At 32.1% G+C, this 21,694-nt stretch overlaps 1 protein-coding gene across 1 annotated transcript; it reads left to right on the top strand.

Annotated features, from left to right (window-relative positions):
* The first annotated feature begins 11,841 nt into the window (after window positions 1–11,841).
* Window positions 11,842–15,667, top strand: LOC117172973. Its single transcript, XM_033361302.1, has 3 exons — window positions 11,842–12,175; window positions 12,838–12,958; window positions 14,635–15,667. The coding sequence occupies exons 2-3, from the start codon at window positions 12,883–12,885 to the stop codon at window positions 14,949–14,951; spliced, it is 393 nt and encodes a 130-aa protein (XP_033217193.1). The 5' UTR covers window positions 11,842–12,175; window positions 12,838–12,882; the 3' UTR covers window positions 14,952–15,667.
* The last annotated feature ends 6,027 nt before the right edge of the window (window positions 15,668–21,694 follow it).

The following is a 21,694-nucleotide window of genomic DNA, read 5'->3' as shown; positions in this document are numbered from 1 at the left end:
GTTTAAAATTAAAGAATTTCGTGTTGAAGTCTTTTTTTTAAATTCAACTGTTTTATTGAAAATTCATATTTTTGGGTATTATTATATCATGTGGGTTCAGATCGTCACAACCCGTGACGCTTAAATTTATCGATATTTTTGAATCTCCATTCATTATTTGTGTCTTTTGCGTCAAAAACTTTTTCCCAATATTCATCTAAAGATTTTTTTCTGTAATTTCAAAGCGATGAAGAAGACTGCATTGTTCTACGGTTCTATAAACGTCGAGTTATCAACTTTAAACTGACTCAAAGCTGTTTCCGGACAAAAGAGACGAACTTTTCCGAGTTTTTTAATATTGCTGAACTCTTTTTTTAATTCTTCCTACAGTTTCATCAAAAATTCTCTGCATCGAGCTTTGACTTAGTTAAAATTTTCGGAATTACAGTTCTTGCTCACTTTGATGCAATTTTATTCAAAGTTAATACAATCAGCACTCATTAGATAGTTGTTGAATTAATATTTGTAGCGATCCGATTTATCGACCTTTCTTGACACTTATTTAAAATCGCATCAATTTCAAGTAATCGCGCCAACCATCGTATTCCAGATAATTTTTAAATTTGTTATGAACGACATTGTCGCGCATTGTTTAATGCGCTTCGGAAAAATATTTTATGGTTATTAAATGAGGAACTTCTTCCTTGAGTTCAGCGGATACTGAATTCTGCTTGTCAATCATTGCGTTTGCCCCATCGACTGCAATATATAGCAAGCGCTCCATTTTTAATCCGTCTCGTTTTATTTGGGGTTTTAAAGAAGTTTCGATGTGTTCTATTTTTCGGACTCTAGTTGAGTCAAACGATTAAAAGTGGTGTAAACTTTGCAAAACGATTTGCTGAAATAGTAAATTATCAAGAAAATGACCTTCGTCGTATCAATCATAGTGCTTTCATCTATTATGATCAGCAAATAGTATCTATCACCAACATCAGTGATCAATTCGCTCAAGTGATTTAAAGCATTTATGCTGCAATTCTCGGCAACGAACTCGATTTAACGATTTAACACGATTTAACACAATAAGAAAAAAAATTCAGCATTTGTCATGTATTTTTACAGGAAATAATTTTTGTTTATTGTTTTGACAATTATTTTAAAGTTATGTTGATTCCTGTAAACTAAATATAAAGTTGCATGCATCATTTTCTTCACCAAAAAATTCTTACCCATTTTTCCAGCTTTTTACATAATGTTGAGTATACATTTTTGATTGTATGGGAGCCATTTTTAGCTGGAATCACAAAAAAGGTAATCGGACACATTTAACTTTGGATACGAGCATGAACCGAGATCGACAAACAAACGAATGCTGTAAGAGAGTGAGAGCATGATTCAACCTACACAATGTCTAGCCACGCACAAGTAAAAAATTGAAGTCAATCAGCGTTGATACAAGCTACGCCGCTATATTAAAGAATTACAGCTAGCAGTTGTGTTGAATGGCAACAAGCTGACCGTGAGCTGTTATGCACAATTCGGACAAAAATGGAACGTTTTTCGGCGAAACCATAAGTGAGTTCAGACATAAGTGAGAGTCTCAATGTACATCGAGACTACTTTAATATTCATAAGAATGAATAGATGATGTAAAATGCAGTAGGGTACATTGTATCATTTGCGTCTCCTTAAAAATCTTTTTCCTTTAAAGTTTTCCCCTTAAGATTTTGTTTCCCTAATATTCGCCCTGGGAGACAGAAAAGCCCCCAAATATAGGGGAAAACCTCTAATTTGGCAACACGTCAATCAAATTGTGGTAAAACGACTGTACAGCTTTCTTTAATTCTACATCCAAATGGTCTAAGATTCGATCACTTTTGTACGAACGTGGAGCGAAGGTGGAAAGAGCAAAAAACCACTATCTATCTGTGCGTCTAAGGTGACAAGTCATATGGAATGTGACAACGCTATTTTCGCAGACTTATGTCCAAAATTGTCGGCATTTGTATACCGCAAGGGATGTTTTGAATAAGAAACAATTTCGTCATCCTACAAGGATGATGTCGAAGATACTCTTTACTTTATTCTAGCAAGCCAGACTAAGGTTACGATCCTTTCTTTCTTTCTTGTTATTCGCCGCTTTAGTGGAAGAATATTAACTCTTTACGTTACTCTTTACCTTAACTCTTTTGGCATATGATAATGATACAGTTGTACTTCCAAACAATAAGATTGATTTACAGTAAAAAATTAATTCTATTGCTGAATATGGAAGGTTCAATTATTTGGAAGTCAATACATTCAAGAGAAAGACCATGTTTTTTCATAGGGGTCGGCCACCGTTAATGGAAAATTTTACGTTTGGAAACATTTAATTGGAGATGGTCCAGTAATATTCTTGCTTCTGCAAGCTATTTGGGAATTCCGGTACCTTTTCTTTGGCCTGAAAAAAAGGGTTCCTGCCGTTAAGATAGCCGTGAGTTCATCTTTGGAAGTCTTTTGAGGGTCCAAGTCAGAATCTTGGCTCTGTAAACTAATTCCATTTCAGAACCTTATCTCAAGCGTCCTCTTTACGCCATAGGGATCTGCAGTTTGAGTTATTGTGTGGAGATAGAGGTTATCCACACTAGTTTCTTCAACAGAGTTTTGGGTTTGCATACAAAATACTGATGATGGCTATAAATTAGCTCTGAATAGTTTAGGTAAAAGAGAAGAGAGGCTTCCTGAATTTTGTTTAAAACGTCTGCGGGTAATTTCACACTCGGGTAGTGCAGTCTTCAAGTTTAATTGGGTCCTGCAGCTAAAGCATCTTCTCAAGTTGCATGGAATATAGGACCCGTACACTGTACAGAGCAGCAATACGAGGTGTGTTCAAAAAGTAAGGTGACTTTTCAATTTTCGCTGGCTACGTACATTCAAGTTCTAAATTTTTTGTTTTGATGTGTTGGTGCACTCGTCACGATCATATGTTTACAGTTTTGACTATATAGCTCGTTTTGTTTTTCTGACAGAGGCGTGAAAGGTTAGAAGGGCTTGGTGTGCTCGGCGATTTTCTTCTTTTGAAAAAAATGGAGCAAAGAGTTTGCATTAAATTTTGTGTGAAAAATGGAATCCAGTGCTCTCAAACTCTTGAAATGTTGGCAGTTGCATACGGCGAGTCTACTCTGAGTAAAAAAAATGTGTATAAGTGGTATAAGCTGTTCCAAGAAGGCCGAGAGGATGTCGAAGACGAACCTCTCCCTGGACGTCCCAGCACGTCAACAACAGATGAAAACGTTCAAGCAGTGGAAGAAATGGTATGGAAAAATCGCCGAATTACCACCAAAGAAGTTGCTGAAGATTTTGGCATATCGGTTGGCTCATGCCATGCAAAAAACGTCCGGCACTTTGGAAAAACAATTCGTGCCTTTTGCATCACGATAATGCACGTGCTCATTCATTCTTGCTTGTGAAAGATTTTCTGACCAAACACAGCACCACAGTCATGCCTCAGCCTCCATTTTCACCAAATTGGGTCCCCAGAGACTTTTTTCTTTTCCCAAAACTGAAGAGACCCATGAAAGGACATCGATTTTCAACGATTGAGTAGATAAAAACTGAATCGCTGAAAGAACTCAAGGCTATACCCTAAAATGATTATCAGAAATGCTTCGATGATTCGAAAAAGCGTTGGCACAAGTGTATTATATCTGAGGGGGATTACTTTGAAGGGCACAACATAAATATTGAGGAATAAATGAATATTTTTTAAAAAAATCATAAAGTCACCTTATTTTTTGAACACACCTCGTACCTTGAAGGTGGATTCCAATTTAGATGCGTTAAACTTTTTGCTCAGATGCATCTTATAGGATGTCCGAAAGGATTGTTTCGGGTCCGCGGTAAGCCTTACAGGCTCTAATCCATTGTAGATTGCGCTACTGAATTCCCCGGAGAAAAAAGAATTTTTGCGTTTTGCTAAATAATTGCCCAGTGTACTAAAAGTTAAAGCTTTTATAGTGTCTCGTAGTGTAAATAAGTGTGTACACTATCTAATAGTGTAACAGTGTAGCTAGCTAATTAACAAATATATCATAGTTTGGAGGAGGGGCCAGTGTAACGCAGGTGATTACTCCTTAACAGTGATGTGCAATATAAAGTCGACGACATGGATTCTTTGGACTTCAAATGCGCTCATATGAGCTATCAATTTTTTTGAAAATTTTTAAAATTGCGCAAGATATCGAGGTAACAATATTTAACGAAATGATGAAGTGATGATTATCTAAATTTTTATACAGCAATTCAAGTCATTTTGAGATTTTATCGAATATTAAATCGTAACAATTGAAAATGAGGGAGCTGATTATGGTTTTTTGTCAATTCCGAAAGTGGCACATATTAGTGCATTTGAAATCCTATCGAAAAAGATCATTATAAATTTTTATAATGTAATTCAAGTTATTTGGAGATATCATCGAATAGTGAATCGTAAGAAGTGTTAATTAGGGGGTTGATTATGGTTGTTTGCCAATTTAGAAAGTGGCGCATTTGACCGCATTTGAAATCTTATCCGAAGGGATCATTATAGATTTTTATATTGCAATTTAAGTACTTCGGAGATATCATAAGGGTTGTGGATCGGTAGCAACTTTATATTGCACATCACTGTTGAAGGTTTAACATCTGCGCTACACTGCCCCCCTCTCATATTATGATATCTTTATTAATTAGCTAGAGCAAAATTTTTTAATGGTGGCACATTTTAGCGCATTTGAAGTTATGAAAGATAGGTATAATGAATTAAAAAAAACTTAATTATTTTAGAAAAATGACGCTAGCCCCTTCTCCCCCATTTTGATTGCTGATCGTTTGGTCGAAAAATAGTCTGTTTACCTTAACGGCTCACTTTTTTTTATCACGATTTATAATTTCTGTTAAAACCTATTAATTTTTAGGATGAAAATCTAATTATTTTCTGAAACATTTATTGATTTTTCTGAAAATTGACCTTTTTTCGTTAATAATTCCGCTCTTTTGTTGAAAATTTGCCTTTCTCGGTAGAATTTAACGGATTTTTATTATTACACAAATTTTAAATTAAAATATCAACTATTACGTTCTTTATTTCCTTTGAGAGAAATTCTTTATTTGATTTTAAAGAGACTAGCTTAATCATTTGATTTAGGAAAAGAAAATAACAGATTTTTTCGACATTCTTATAACACATTAACAGTTTTTTAAAGTCTTAAAAAATTAATTTTTTGAAATAAGGAATCATTAAAAATGTTCATGAAATCAGAAGGAAAAGTTGATTCTTTTTTTGATACCTTTTAAAACTTTGTAAAACCTTCACAATTTTTTTTCGAAATAATTAGACATCTCAAGCTGAATAATTTGAATAACTCATGAAAAGGTAAAAAAATTGTAAGCAGAAAGAAACCTTTTTAAAGTCCTTTACATTCTTTTTTTATGAGGTTCAAAACTCTAAAAATGTTCACAGATTTTGTCAAATATTGCCTTAAAATTAATTTTTCACAATGAAAAATCATTTTAAGTTTTTCCACGGATTTTCAAATTTTATTTCTTATTACCTTGATACCTTTAAACATCTGCCCGTTTCGCGGGCATATTCTCATCGCGCGCTACTCGCGGGACTTTTTTAATTTTTATCAAAAATGGCTGGTTAATGAACTCGTCCTTTGTTTCAGAATCTAAAAAAAGTATGCCAAAGATGGATTTGATCCGTTCATTTTTTTCGAGAGTTATTGTGTTTACGGACAGACGGCCGGACGGACAAACAGACAGACGCCATCATAAAAACTTGATTTTCGGATTCAGGGGTTTTCGAAACGTGGATATCCGTTAAAAAATTGTAATGTCAAATTTCTGACAATTCTAATACTTTCTGAGCCATAAATGATAAGAATGTAAAAATAGTTTTAAAGTTTCTGAATTTTATTCCGCAATCTTCAAGAATCAGGAATATGTGTGAAAACACCGTGTAAAAGGGTTATTTAGTTTTGTTTTAATTTGCAAAATTCTGCAACTTCATTAATTAGGATATTAGGAGTAAGTCTGCTGTCGAGAAATTGAAGAAAACAGGTTTTTACGAATGTGTCTGTCTATCTGTTGGTGAGTATGTGTTTCTATGTGGGCCTGTAGATTTTTAGATTGTCAGCACGATAACTTTCGGAAGAATTGACCAATTGGATAGGCTCAATAATTTTGTATACGGATATTCATATTATTCAAACAGAGGACAAATTTATCCTAATGCCCTTTTTGCCATAAAACCAAAATTTACCAGAGTTATAGCATTTACAAAATTACAAAAAAAAACATGCAAATCAACATTTTAAGCCAAATAACGCACGAGATAACACAAGTCAAGGCAAGAAAAATATTTATTTTTCAATCCCCTACACGATTATTTAAAACAAAACAAAAAAAAGAATTTTTGCTTTTGTACCTAAAGGGATGCCGCACATTGGGGAAAAAGATGACTTGTTTGGATCAAAATAACGTACAGCCCACAAATCTTCACATTTTTCGACATAAGAAAATTGGAAGAAAAGCTAATAAGATTTCTAAGAGAGTTGTCCAGCCTGAAAGTAAATGGTCACTTATGTATTTTACATAGATGATCTTAAGATCTATGCTAAAATCAAAGAGCAACTACATCTAGCTCTTGGGATTGCCGAACGATATACTAAGGAAATTGGAATGGAAAAAATTGCTGGCATCCCTGAAGACCCTGAGCTCATTAATAGAAGCGCTAGACGACAACCTCGCGCTGGAGAGACTTATACATACCTTAGCGTGCCACATAGCCGCATTCAGGATGTAACAGTCAGCTGATTGAGTAACAAATTCCGAAATCTTTAAACGTATAGGATAAGGAAGGGATCCTGAGCAATGAGCACCGTTTTTACAGTAAATAATTAGTTTATTGTACTAGACATCTCACGCCGTCAAGGTGGTCGCGGAATATTGAATCTTGAATGTCTTCACAACAGGATTATTTTGGGTACAGCATATACAGTCACAAATGAAAGAGACTCTTTTCTTAAAATGTTCAGAAAGCACGAAGAAGTGAGCGAAGGAACGTTTCTGTACAAAACAGCGGAGGAGACTGACGAAACACTCGGACTTAACTTCACATTAGCACCCGCTCTCAGCGAAATCTTGTGGTTTTCTTTATATAAAACTTTTAATTATATATTTTACAAACAATATTTACTTTAACAAATATATTTTGTAAGTCAAGTCTTATTTTTACCAAATGTTTAGACGCTTCTCACAGAATAAAGTAATGTTAAAATTTGTTGTAGGAAATTTTTAAGAAGGATTAGGTTTTATTCAGAAAACTTCGCGTTTTTCAAAACACATGTGTTGCTATGAAAAAACAAAAGAAAGTTTAACCGATAGTTCGTTAAAGTTTATCATGTAAAGTTCATTTTTTTTGCAGCGAATCTTTCGTCGGAAATCGATTTAAAATTTATCTGATGTTTTTTCTGTGTTCTTTTGAGAAAGATAATATAAGATGGTAGAATCGCGCGCTTCGCGCTCGACAATAGGTTACCTTGCGCTTCTTGCTCGGATATTTTTTCTTTGCATTTGGAATTCTTGAAAAAAACTTTATCAAAAAGATCTCTTTTAGATGGCAGTATTTATATGCATCTTCATATTCTGAATTGTCTACTTAATTAAGTATAGTCAAAGATTAAGTTTCTCAAAGCTCTGAAGGCTTTGAGGTACGCATTCTCATCGTGACACTCACGCTGTGCGCTCGATTTCCGACAGACAATTGTAAACAGGTTTTGGTTGATTTTTTTCTCGTAACTGTCGTCGTCTTTCCACACATTTTTTTTTATTTTACTTTTTTCAACGTTATTTTTTACGAATAAAAGAAAAAGTACGCGTCCTATCAAGAAGTGGTTCTTAACGAAATTGTAGATCTTTTTTGGGATAAACAATTTTGTTAATTCATCTTCTTTGTATCCTAAAGGTTTGTCCACCAAATGGTATTTTTTATTTTTCATTATTTTTTGTGCAATCAAAATTTGAATTTTCGCTTTTTGAAGAAAATCCAAAAATCGGTTATGATAATCTTGTAGGGATTTCAAAAAGAAATTTTTTTCTTTTCTTGACTTTTTTCATATCGTGCGTTTTTCGGCTTCAAATTTTGATTTTCGGTTGATTAAAAAAGTTTTGAGAACACTATAACTATGAGAATTTTCTTGTTATCAAAAAAAGTCATGAGGATAAATTGTTTGTTCTTTTCAATACTATAAATATCCGTACATAGAATTTTCAAATTCAGAAAAAAGTGAACTCAAAAATGTTCAAAATGCGCTCACTTTTTGAATTTTTATCAAAAATAGCTGGTGAACGAACTCATCCTTTTTTTAGGACCTAGAAAAAGTGTGCTGAAGATGGATATGATTCGTTCATTTTTTCGAGAGTTATCGTGTTTACGGACGGACAGACAGACAGACAGACGCCATCATGAAAACCTGATTTTCGGATTCAGGCGATCTCGAAACGTGGAGATCCGTTGAAAAAGTGTGATGTTAAATTTCCGACAATTCGAATACTTTCTCAATCATAAATGATGAGAATGTAATAAAAAACTAATATGCTTTGATATTAAAAAATATATTTTCTAAACCAAGACTCATTTTGACCAATTGTCTTTACACTTATGTTTTTAGAAAGATCTTATGATATTGAAAAAATATTCGACGCAAATTTGAAATATATGGATTGAAATTCAAAATTTTAAATTGTACTTTTTTAATTTTTAAAAAGTACAATTTCACTATATGTACTTTTAAGTTATATTTAAAAAATCCAAAGAATTTTAAGAGGTTTCGTTTAAAAAATTTTTAGAACTCTCAATATTCTAAAATTTGTCATTATGCATTTTCAAATAGTTTTTTTTTTGATATTGTAAAATAAACAGTTGCATCTGGAGCGAAAAAATTGATTCTCTACCAAAGAAGATAAAATTTTAACCAAAATGTTGCAATTTTTACTACAGAAGGTGGAATTTCTACAATAAATTCATTATTTTTCAATAAATCTTCGTTTTTTTTTAAATTCGTTTTTTTTTCATTAAATTTCAATAAATTCATTGAATTTGCAAGTTAAAAGCACGAATTTTCACAAAGCTGTTAAATTTTAAAACAAGAAGTATGACTTTCTAACAAAATTGTTGAATTTTAAAGAAAATTTAATTTTTAACAAAAAAATACAAATGTTAATCGAATATACTGCTTATACTATTTTTGGTCTCTAAAGTGAGTGAGAGGCCTGTAGATTAATTAATTTCAATACCAAAACGACCTTAATTATCTGATTAGAATGTCTAGCTAGTTTAAGTAGTCAATAAAGTGTCATTTTAAGAAATATATCGGAATTCGATAGATTTAAAACGATTCTAAAGGTTTTAAGTCATTTTTTCAAAATCCATAAAATTTGAAGAGATTTCGTTACAAAATGCATTTTCAAATAGTTTGTTCTTATAATAAGAACAAACTATTTGAAAACACGTTTTAGAACGAAATCTCTTGATACATATTGTATCACGATTTAATTACTATTAATTAATGAATTTTCAGAAGAGGAAATATTTTTGATTATATGGGAACGACCTTAAATATATTAAATGGGTTATTAAACATTTACGTTTTTTGGGCTTTTTTATATTGAAATGATTGTATTTTGAACGAATTCAGTATCCTCGAATCGGAACGATTTGAATTAATAACGGGGAAGCTGTGCGTCAATGGTGGGGGAGCCAATGTTCGGGAACCGAGTGCTCTGCATCCGTTTGTGTGTTGGGCGGTGTATGCGAATGCGTGAATAATAGCGGTTTATTGGCTCTGCCTGACGCCTGCGCAATAGTGCACGGGACCACCTTCGTGATCACTTAGCTAACCGGCGCAGCAAGTATGCCAAACGAATACATAAGATTCGTTTCAGCGATTAGCAAAACTGGTATGCTAGTATGTACGTCTGCTGTCGAAATATCGTTTCCGTTCGCTAAGCCGCCAATTATTAATTTAAAAAAAGAACAAACGAACATTACTTTAGTTAGTTTTCTTTTAAATGACTTTTCTATTTTTAAATCAAGCATGGCCTATAATTTGGTCTGCAGAACCCAATGAATTTCTGAAATTTTTTTTCACTCTACCAAATAGATTTGAAAATAAGCAATAAAGAATAAGTTGATTAACAAAATAAAAATCTATGGATTGATGCTTATTTCTGAATGCACTTAAAAAAGTCGATTTTCATTCTACTGTTATTGTTAGCCATGAATAAAAAATACTTTTCTTTTCAAATAAAGCATTTTTCGATCTAACAAATTTAATATTTATATAAACAAATTTATACTTCAAAACATTTAAAAAGCGACTTTTTAAATTTGGATTGGATGTAACTTTTCTTCAAGTTTATAATTGCAAGTAGGAAGAATTTTTCTGCAAATTAGTTTTTAAATTTTGATCTTTTAATTCGTCTACACCTGAAAAATAATATTTTGTAATGATAAAAATTTATTTGTGGATTAAAGAAATAAATGGATTTAATACCACACAGAGCTTTATTTTTTATCTACCGATGCACCTCTACAATCTTTGTAATTTTTTTACATTCTGATCCTTAAAAAAAGGCCAACCATAAACAATTTATGATGATATTTGTATTAGCTTAGTAAATATATAAAAATTAATTCAATTTTATATAAACAGCAAGTCAATTGATTCGCACTAAATGTGAGAAATTGCTGACAAAACCCGTTTTTTAAAATTTAAATTAATGATAAATAATCAAGAAGTTGTTGTTTTATTAGAATTAGTCTGCAGGAAGTATTTAACAATAAAATAAATCTCGTTTTCCTCTAGAATGAGACAAAAGTTATACAAAAATGTAAGTTACTTATAATTATTAGTTATCCAACAAGAATTAATGATTTTTTTGAATACATTTAATTAATTAATTCACTCATCAGCTATTTTTTGATCGTTACTCAATCATTTGAGAGAAACATATGTTTAATAATAATAAAGATAGTAAATTTTTAAAAACTTAATTGAAAATGGATTTTGCAGCCATTTTCAATGTTAAAAGCTTGGTTTTTTCAGCATGACCAACCGTTAAAAAATAATTTTCAAACTTTTTTAAAAAAACATGGACAACGGCCTACCCTTGTAATTGTCATTACTAATTATAAACAATAATTGTTGCCCTCCTACTCATATCTTAAATGAAGTTGTTTATTTAAAATAATAATAACAAAGTTCAAAAGTGAAAAACAACACATTGCTTAGTGAAAAATATGAATTTAATTAAGACTGCATATTAGGGTAAATTTTATTATTATGGTTACCATCAGGCAAATCAGGTTGTAATTTAACATTTCCCTTCACAATTAATTGCTGTGAAATGCAATGGAACGGGTCAGTTTCTGCAAAAACGATTTTTGGAACTTTTTTGAAAAATGTTTTCGGAACGAGCAATATCTGTTTCTAGAAAACTTGCATTTTTCATCATGACTAATAGCAATTAAAATCAGTTCTTGAGGAATGGATACGTTTCGGTATTTTTTTTTTAATTATCAATTTTATTTGCTGGGTTCTAATTTAAATTTGTGAAGGATATTTTTTTGACTTCTAAAAAATATTTTCGTGATAACATTTTTCTTTATTTTTGTCGGCAGAATAAAATTTTTGCTGAGGTTAACAATTTTTAAAATTCCTGCAAACGTATACTTCACATATTTCAAATAAAATTTAATGTACAATGAAATAGTTAAAATTTAAAAAAATATGTACGTAATAAATTTTCTTTAATTTTCTTCCAATCTATATCCAAGTCGTGAGTTAGATAATTTTTTTAATTGCTGCAGCGGAATACTTTGTATTCTTAAACAAATTTGTATTACACGACAAAATTGTTTAATTCTAAAAAATGGACGCAAAATAATAACGAATGTGCTGAAAACATACGCTTTTTTCTAAAATTCTGAATCTCTGTGAAATATTTATGTGTAATAAAACTTTTTACTTCTAGAAAATATATGAGTAATAGCAAATTTTACGAATCTATTACAACGCTATTAGAGCGTTCTAGTACTATTTTTATTATTTTCCTACTATAAAAAAACAAAAATCAGCAAATGAAAGAAGAAATTTCCCAAGTCTAAAAGGTGCGTTTTCTTTAAATATTGAAATAATTTTAATTTTAATATAATCCAATTAAATTAATTGTAAGTATTCGATGTTAATCTTAGTTTTTTATCTTACTATAAAGCTTAGAAAAAAGACCATGGATGCTTTTGAAAAATGTATGCATGCTCAAAAAAATTTTTATCTTTTCCAGCGATATTAAAATTGTTTATTGATGGTCTTATGATTTTCATATGATTAGTGAGAATAATGTTTTAATTAACAAGACGTATTTTAACGAAATAGTTTGAATTTAAAAAAGACCAACGAAACGGCATACGATTATTGCAAAGTAAAAAATGTTCTTTAAAATAAATAGTTCAATTTTAAAATTAATTGGATATAAATTTTTAACCAGACAGTTAAATTGGCTTGTTGCAATGAATTTTAAAACAAATAATAATTTTCAACATAAGAATATACACTTCTAACCAACCAAAAAACAGAATGTTCAACAAAATAGTTGAAATTTTTAAAAAAGAAATGTATTTTCAACTATCAAGGTAAATATTACATCAAATAAAAAAATGTTTTTGAAAATACTTGAAAAGTTATTTGTTTTAATCATTTTCATGGAGTTGGAAGAAATGCAATTTTTTAAAAATATTTTCATTGACTTTCGTTTTTATTTTTTATTTTGCAGAAAGCTTTTATTTCATTATACGAAAATCTGCTAACTCCATTTATCATGATCGATTTAACGAAAATGAAGATCCATGTTTGTGCTGTTCTCCTCACTCTAGCGATTTACTTCAGTTTTATTGGTGAATATAAATAAGTAAATAAATAAATATATTATGTATTTTGTTAAAAGTTTATTTTTTTTGTTGAAAATTGATTTATCAACTAAAAATTCAAGTTTTTTCGTTTTTGGTTAGCAATTTATTTTTGTTTGGAAATTTAAAGATTCTAGTTGAATTATTATAATTTAATTTTGTAAATGAACCTCTTAGATTAAAAAATTGAATATTTCAGTAAAACTTCGCTTTTTAGTAAATATTTTTTTCTTTAAATTTTAAATAGAATATTTTTGGTTTTAAATTCTACCAAAGAGTTGGAAATTGATATATTTTGATAAGAATTCCTTTTTTTCGGTAGAAAATTTGTTTTTTTTTTCTGTTAAAAATTATTTTCTCTGGTAAAAGTTCAAATATTAGATTAAAAATTCATGTACTTTGTTGAATTTTATTTTTGTTTAAAAATATATTTTTAACTGGAAATTTACAAATGCACTTAGCTTTTTATTCTAAAATTCTACGATTTGTTTAAATATTTTTTTTTTCTACGAAAAATTCATTTTTATCATTTTTTGTTTTAAATTTATTTTTTTTAGTTAAAAATTCATATTTTCGGTTCAATGTCACTGTTTTTTACGTGAAATAAAAATATTTTTTGGTTTAAATAGCAAGTATTACATTTTTCGTTAAGAATTGATCTTTTTCGTTCAAACATATAAGTATTTGGTTAAGCATTTTGTTGAGAATTAATTTTTTAACTGAAACTTTAAATTTCTTGCTTTGATAAAAAAATCGTACCTGTTAGTTCAAAGATTATTATTTTCATAGTTTAAGAATAATCTATTAATTTGAAATTTAATTTTCTGCGTTAAAAATTGATATATTTGGTAAAAAATAAACTATTTTGTCACAAAAACTTTATCATTTTGGTGTTAATGTATTTTTAATTGAAAATTAAACAATTTCAATTATTCAATCATACTTTTAGTTAAAAATTCATCCCTTCAAATAAAACTGTGGAAACTAGATGTTCTTGGTATTTCACGAAACCTCCAGCTATTTGGTATAAAATTTATTTTTTTATTAAAAAATCCACATACTACGTTTAAAATGCACGCATTTAATTCATAATTCTACTGTTTTTTAAAATGTTCATAGGATTTATGGAAAATACAATAGATTTTACAAATGGAATTTAAAATGTTACGATTCAGACTCGAGCGCTTGCTTGGATTGCTTCCAGCGCCGCTCGAAACTTCATGGTCTGCAACCCGCTTAATTCCAATATAGTATGTTCAATTTTAGTTTATTGAAAGAAAACATGGAAATTCAAAAAAGGGAGTCTCAGGGGAAGAGGGGAAAGACTCAGATGCCCGATCTACTATCGAAATATTAACCAGTAAAAATGCACTGATTGAAACAGTAGTTAGACGTTTTACTGATTAATCAGTGATTTCGAACTCATTCACTAATCAGTTCTATAACACCAGATAAATATGCCCTTTCTCGCATAGCAAGTACTTAACGGGTTTCTACATGACAGTCCAATATCGAAAATAAAGTAATATGTAAGGTTGCTTGTCACTTAAAAGCATCTGAACTATTCACCTTTTTTAAAATTTGATCAGATTTATAGATTTTTAGATCTATAATCTATATATTTTAAATCTATAATCTAAATCTAATTATTTTTCTTTTTTCAGAATTAAGTTCACAGTACAATAAAGATCAACTTAAGGAAGACGTTAGGTATCTTCCAGCTGAATTTGGCGTCTGGTACAACATAAAGGATAATGGAACGGTAGAGTTAAATAATGGGCAAAAAGAACCAACTCATGTACTTACGGACATAGATGGGGATACAGTGGTTAGCGCATTAGAAATAGATGGGGACAAAAAAATAGTACGTCCATTAATGATAGACAAACAACATGTTAAGGTGGACTCCAGATTTTATTACAATTGGGATGACGATGATGCGGCCTTATATGAACTCAATTTTAACGAAGAGCTTGAATAACAAATTACTTTAAATTTCCGACTGCAAAGCCTTTTTAATTCCGACATCCGCCCTTTATCAAGGAGAGAGAAATCACTGTTTGATTAATATTATTTTCTAGTGTTAGTATTATTTCATAGTAGGAAAACAGGATATATTGGTTTTATTGTTTACACGGAATTATTTATAAATTATTACACGGCTTACTGGTTTCATGGAAATAATTTCGGCACAGCAGCAGCGCCACCTACGGTACAACAATTATGAGTAGGCTTCGCATAGCTGTTATACGCTTTTGGCGCAGAGGACGCCCCAGACTAGTTCTCCCAACTAGATTTTAGGGTATTGATGAGCATGCGTGAATAAACGCCTTTTATTGGCACTGCTTGACGCATGCGCAGTAGTGCACCGGAACATCTTCAGTATCACATAGCTAAACGGCGCAGCAAGTATGCCAAACGAATGCATAACATTCGTCCCAGCGATTGGTAAAACTGATGTGCTAGTAGGAAGGTGCATATAAATTTCCATATAAACAAATATGTACCATGAATTATGTGCAAACGACTTCTTAAATTCTTATTAGATGTGACTTTTCTTTGAATGTATAATTTCAAGTTGTAACAATTTTCCTGTAAATTAATTCTAACATTTTAATTTGAATTCGCCTGAAAAATAATCTTTTGTAATGAGAAAAATTTATTTGTAGATTAAAGAAATAAATGGATTTAATACGACATAGAGATTTATTTTGTATCGTTTGGTGTACCTCGACATCCTTGATTAATTTCTTCATATAATAGAATTGAACATAATGTAGAAAAGTTCGTATATTCGAAGAAACTAAGTGGGACGCATGAGATACGTAATGAGAATTTGTTCGTTAAAGCCGAAGAAGCATCAACAAAAGAGAATTCACAATAACCAAGTAACAGATGTATACGCTCTAACGTGCGAGCCAAGCATGTAGCACGCGATGAGACTGCTTACGTTGGAAAGGTTAAATGGGTGAAGCATGGCTCAATAGTGGCATAAGCATGGGTTAACCCTGGAGTGAGGGTGGGTTAACCGCGGGGTAAGCGTGGAGTAAGAAGTGCTCAAGATTGGGTCAATGTTCACCCATGGTCGTCCCATGGTTATGAACAATGGTTCAAGCATGGCTGATGGCCCCTCTATCATGCTGAGCTCACGGTCGAATGTGATTTGGTGAAAATTAAACTTCGGAAACATTTTCGATGATGGACACAATCCACTAAATTTTCCTTACTCTTTAGAAAGGATTCGTGGAAAAATATTTTTTTTATTGAACATTGTGCAATTTTTGTTAAGAACCCGCTTGATAGAAGTTTGCATAAATCAATCATGGCAAGACAATTGGAAATATTTGGCTGAAGCATGATTAACGGTTGAACACTAGCATGGCGCAAGCCTTGCTCTGATCTGTTTCCCATGGTTATTATCAGTTCATGATAGGAAGGCCCTTCCAAAATAGCTACACAATTTTGTGATTTAGTTGTAAGAAAAAAATCCCATAAAAATATAGCTGATACTATAATAAAGCTTACTTTATTGCGCTTGATATAATTCCCCACTTGTTTATGTAAAAAAATGGGTTCGGAAAATATCCTTCACAAAAGAATGAAAACCGTGAGTTTTTCGTAGATGCTACAGATTCTTTCATATTTTGTCTCTAAATACGTAAAAAGAAAATTGCAATATATTAATAACAATTACGTAAAATGCATTTAAACATAACAATGCTATCTCTCGCAATGTACGTAGTACCGAGCCATACTTTTAGCTATATTTTGATTTGAATTGTTTGGAAAATTGCAACAAATACAATCGCATAACAATCAGGAATGACAATCTTGAAACTTGTGTTGCATTTGAGCGAGGAATACGAGAAATGAGCAACTACGAGAAAGTCACTCGTCTTTTTTTATGAAATCTAGTCTCATCTCGACTCATACCAGCGAACTACTAGAAAGGTCTTGTATTTCGATTAATTGCCTTGTTTTACAATTCCCAAAAATTAAAAGGAGATTATTTTTTTTTGAGAGAGCCGTGATCAGGACACTTTTCAATTTTCTTATGAGCTTCTCGCCGCGTGAAACCGTCGCATATCAATTTCAGGCCCGCGCAATTATCTCTTACGCATCACGTGACAGCTCAAATTAATTACACAGGCCGACAAAATTTTACAAAAGTCAAAACCCAGAAAGCAGACCACACATTTCCGAAGGATTTTGATGCGCTGAATCCGAATCCGAACTCAAAATTGCATCTGTACGTCAGGTTTTCAAGATATCCTAACCTAAAAGTAAAAAACGCGTTTTGTAGCTGTTTGTGAGGTTATGTAACTGTGCAAGAAAAATGTCTACCACAAAGCTAATATGGAATTATTCTTCAAAATATTATCTCAGGGGTTTTCGAGGGTGCCCTTTCTATTGCTGATGTCAGTTTCTTGTTATAATCCATAGAAGATCCAATATGGTGGCCACAATTTAGAGCTTTAAAAAAGAACAAAGGATCCCGCACAAAATACCAAGAAAAAAGTGTACCGTAGTTTGGAACTAAACTTTGCACATTGATAAAACAAAAAATATGGAACCCGTGTATTTTCATTACTACGGAAGGCGTTTCCTAGGGGTAGAAACCAATTCTATGAAACAAGCCACAAGCATGCTAACCCACCTGACTCTGGGAACAATAAGTTTAGTCGCATATTTTTCATAGAATAATGAAGTTCCATGCCACAAGTGGGGTCTCCCACCTACCTGCTAATTCACCTAAATCCAGAAATCACCCCTACCAAATCATAAGCAGGCTAACCCTAACCCTGGGAACAGCGAATTTAGTAGTTTACATTTCGTAAAATAATGGAATTCCACACTACAAGTGGGCTAACCTTCAAATGATAATTTCAATTTAGCGTATAACCCATAAATGCCGAGATGGTATGCCATTGTGCCTTGAAAATATTATCTGCGGTGTTTTCGGGGATTCTTTTTCGATTGGCTTAGTTTTTTGTTATAACTCCTAGAAGAGCGAATATGGAAAACAGTTAGGGCTTTAAAAAAAACAAATTTAACTATTATGATTCATTTATTATTGTAAATTTACTCAGGATTTTCTAGCTTACTAAGGCAAGACTTAATATTTTCCAGCCACTTAAGGCTGGACTTGGGATTGTCCAGCTAAGCAAAAAAGTACTTAATATTTTCCAGCGAATTAAGGCAAGACTTTAGATTGCCCAGCCAATTATGGCAAGCCTTTGGATTTCCCAGCCCATAAAGGCAAGACTTTGTATCGTCCAGCCAGTCAAGACAAGACTTTAAATCGTCCAGCGAGGCAAGGCAAGACTTACGATTGCCCAGCCAGTGAAGGCAACGCTTGGGATTGTCCAGCTACGCAAGGAAGTACTTAATATTTTCCAGCCAATTGAAGCAAGACTTTAGATTGCCCAGCCAATCAAGGAAAGACTTTAGATTGCTCAGCTAATCAATGAAAGACTTTGAATTGCCCACAAAATAAAGGCAAGACTTTGTTGTGCTATCCAGTCAAGGCAAGACTTTGAATCGTCCAGCCAGTCAAGGCAAAACTTACGATTGCCTAGCCAGTTAAGGGAAGACTTATAATTGTATGTCCAATGAAGGTGAAACTAATTGTTTCTTTTCGTATGGAAACGTTCGCGCTTCATGTCAAACGATCATTGAAGAGACTTTCGTTTATGACTAGCAGGGTCATTATCATTTCCTTGCAGAGACCAGCAATAGTCGGCTATCATTCTTATATTGCATCGACCTCAATAATGTTGCTCTTTTTGGTGAAAGTCTTGATGAAAGCGTTCGCTCATTTCTTCACTGCATGCTCCAACATTTTCTGAGAAATAATCCAAATGAGATTTGAGAAAATGTAATTTCATACTCGTCAAACAACCTAATGTTTTAAAATTCTTTAACATAATAGATACAATAGTTCTAAACTTTGGTTCTCGATTGTTCCCTAAAAACCTCTGTACAACATCTTTGAAACTAAAACATTCATCCTTTTCAATAGATGTCATGGTTTTGATAAAGTCATCATCTTTGATAAGTTTTCTTATATAAGGCCCAACAAAAATACCTTCCTTATGTTTGCCATCACTTAAATGCGGAAATATAAATCTGATATAATTGAAACATTCTCCTTCGGTGTTTAGGGCTTTCGCAAATTGCTTCATTAACCTTAGTTTTACATGGAGTGGTGGCAATGATGCTTTCTTTCTGTCAACAAGACTTTCATAAACAACATTATACTGACCAACTGGCCACTCTCATCTGTCTGGGCATTTCTCCGTTATCTAATGTTCATCCCTTGTACGACTGTTCCAAAGGCAAAGAAAACAAGGGTATTTAATATTTCCTGATTGTAAACCTATTATAAGATTTGTCATTTTCAAGTCACCACAAATAAGTCAATTATGAATATTGTATTTTATTTTTATAAAGAGTAATTGGAATGTATCATAAGATTCTTTCAGTGTAGTTCAGTGGCTTACTGGAATTGCAGCGTACTTATTTCCATTATGTAATAGTACTGCTTTAAGACTTTCTGTAGACGAATTTATGAAAAGAAGCTAATTTTATGACGTATATAAGTTTATTTTATATAAATTAATGAGTCCATTGAAAAGTACTTGATAAACTTTTTTTCCCTATTTCTGTAAACAGTTACTCTAGTGCCAGGTAACATTAGTTTCCTCTCTTTGAGTCTTGAAGCGCAAAGCTCAGCTTTATCTTTTGGAAGATCAAGGTCACACATAAAATCGTCTAATCCGTCTTGCTAAAAAAATTTAGAACTTTCATCATCTGATTCTTCCCAAAAAGAATCTTCAGTTGCATGAGAATCGCCACTATCCATTTATTCGTGAGTTGATCCGTCACGTTTGGTTTCAGAGTGATTTCTAATACCAATCTTGGCTGGTGTAACACTTTTTACTTCAGGGTAAACGATCTTCTCCAAATTTTTTTTAGAAAAACCTCCTGTTTTGCATAAGAAAAAGTAACAATCAGTATCATGATCGTTGGGCTAGCCCCAAACAGGTGGTTGAATAACAGTCTGCGTCTTGGTACTTTTATCTTCCCAGTTTGACAAATTTAATCTACAGGCATGACAAATTGAAGTTGGTACCTACGGTTTATCCAAATTTTTCATTGAAGTCCCATAAAAGTTGAAGTATGACGTTTTTGTCGAATCATTAATTGATCGACGGTATTTCTCCGTTTCATACTTTTCAAAAACGTGACAAAACGTATTAACTTTCTTAGCGCAAGGAGTTCTTGAACTCATTTTTTTCTTATAATGAACAGTAACGTGGAAAGTTTAAAACTCACTATATACAAAAATCGCGATCCTACGAAATGTAAACGCTAGACAGATTTCAAATACAAAAAAAATTTTATCATCTACGCATCCAACTGTTAGTCCGCCACTAAAACGTGATCTCTAACACGGAAAGATTTGTAGCAAAAAAACGAATTTCATCACCTAGGCATAACACGTTATAAAAGCGTCGGCAGCTCAGTGAGCCAGCTAGGGATCGAAGACTGCCTGCGCCGTAGGACGGCGCGCACATACAGCGAATGTGAACATTAGAATGCACACAGAGTGCGCAGTAACATTCCGCGCAGACCGTCTTCTTTTGTTTTATGAATGTGCGAAGTTTGGATCCAAACGACTGCACGCTTTTTTGTTGGTATTTTGTGCGGGATCCTTTGTTCTTTTTTAAAGCCCTAAATTGTGGCCGCCATATTGGATCTTCTAGGGGTTATAACAAAAAATTGACACCGGCAAAGGGGAAGATAAGTACTTTCAAATTCTATATTAGCTTTTGTGGTAGACATTTTTCTTGTTCAGTTACATCACCTCAAAAACAGCTGAAAACGCGTTTTTTGCACTTTTAGGTTAGGGTATCTTGAAAACCTGACGTACAGGAGCGATTTTGAGTTCGGATTCGGATTGAACGCATCAAAATCCTTCGGCAATGTTTGGTCTCGTCTCTGGCTTTGAAATTTGTCAGCCTGTGTAATGGCTCTCTCCTAACGAAGAATGATACTTGATCATTGTTTAATCAAACTTTGTTAACAAATCTATTTTTGGGCTATTAGCTGAAAAAACAAGTTTTAACAATGGAAAATCGCCAAAAAATGCATTTGGTAATTACGTTTGTGCAGGCAATTATCGAGTCTTATTTATTTATAGCATAGAGTGATTGCTAAATAAAAGAATGCTAATACCTTGAGAAAACGCATTTTGTCTAAAATGCCTGAGGTGCTAAGAATGATTTTAAACAATTGTTTCAATGATGCAAATTTTTTATTGTTATATAATTTTGTTAAAGGTCTTAGAGTTAGTTATTCGCACTTTATTTCGTTATAAAAAGCCATTTTTAACAATAAACAAATAGATGAACAGTGCATTTATTAAATAAATGTAATAGAACAATCATCAATTCTGATTGGATAACTAATACTTATAAGTAAGTTAAATTTTCGTACAATTTTGGGATTTTGGACTAATGAATTAAATATCTGTTTATAAAAAATTCAATAAATTCTTCAATAATCACTAAATTATTACAATTAGTGTCATGAATAGTTTATGGTTGGCCTCATTGTCTTAGGATCAAAATATGAAAAAAAAATAACCGAGGGTGTAGAGGTACCTCGAAAAATAAACATGTTTGACTTGAAGCTACTGCGCATGCGTAGTCGTAGCGT

Source organism: Belonocnema kinseyi, chromosome 5, assembly GCF_010883055.1.
Source record: "Belonocnema kinseyi isolate 2016_QV_RU_SX_M_011 chromosome 5, B_treatae_v1, whole genome shotgun sequence".
Lineage (NCBI taxonomy): Eukaryota > Metazoa > Arthropoda > Insecta > Hymenoptera > Cynipidae > Belonocnema > Belonocnema kinseyi.
The sequence above is the reverse complement of the archived record's forward strand: the minus strand, read 5'-3'. Positions and strand labels throughout refer to the sequence as shown.

Bases quoted from the DNA above. Each gene is read 5' to 3' on its own strand.
- LOC117172973 (XM_033361302.1), top strand. From the start codon at position 12,883: ATGATCGATTTAACGAAAATGAAGATCCATGTTTGTGCTGTTCTCCTC. The intron at 12,959-14,634 runs GTGAATATAAAT...TTCTTTTTTCAG, and splicing joins GATTTACTTCAGTTTTATTG to AATTAAGTTCACAGTACAAT.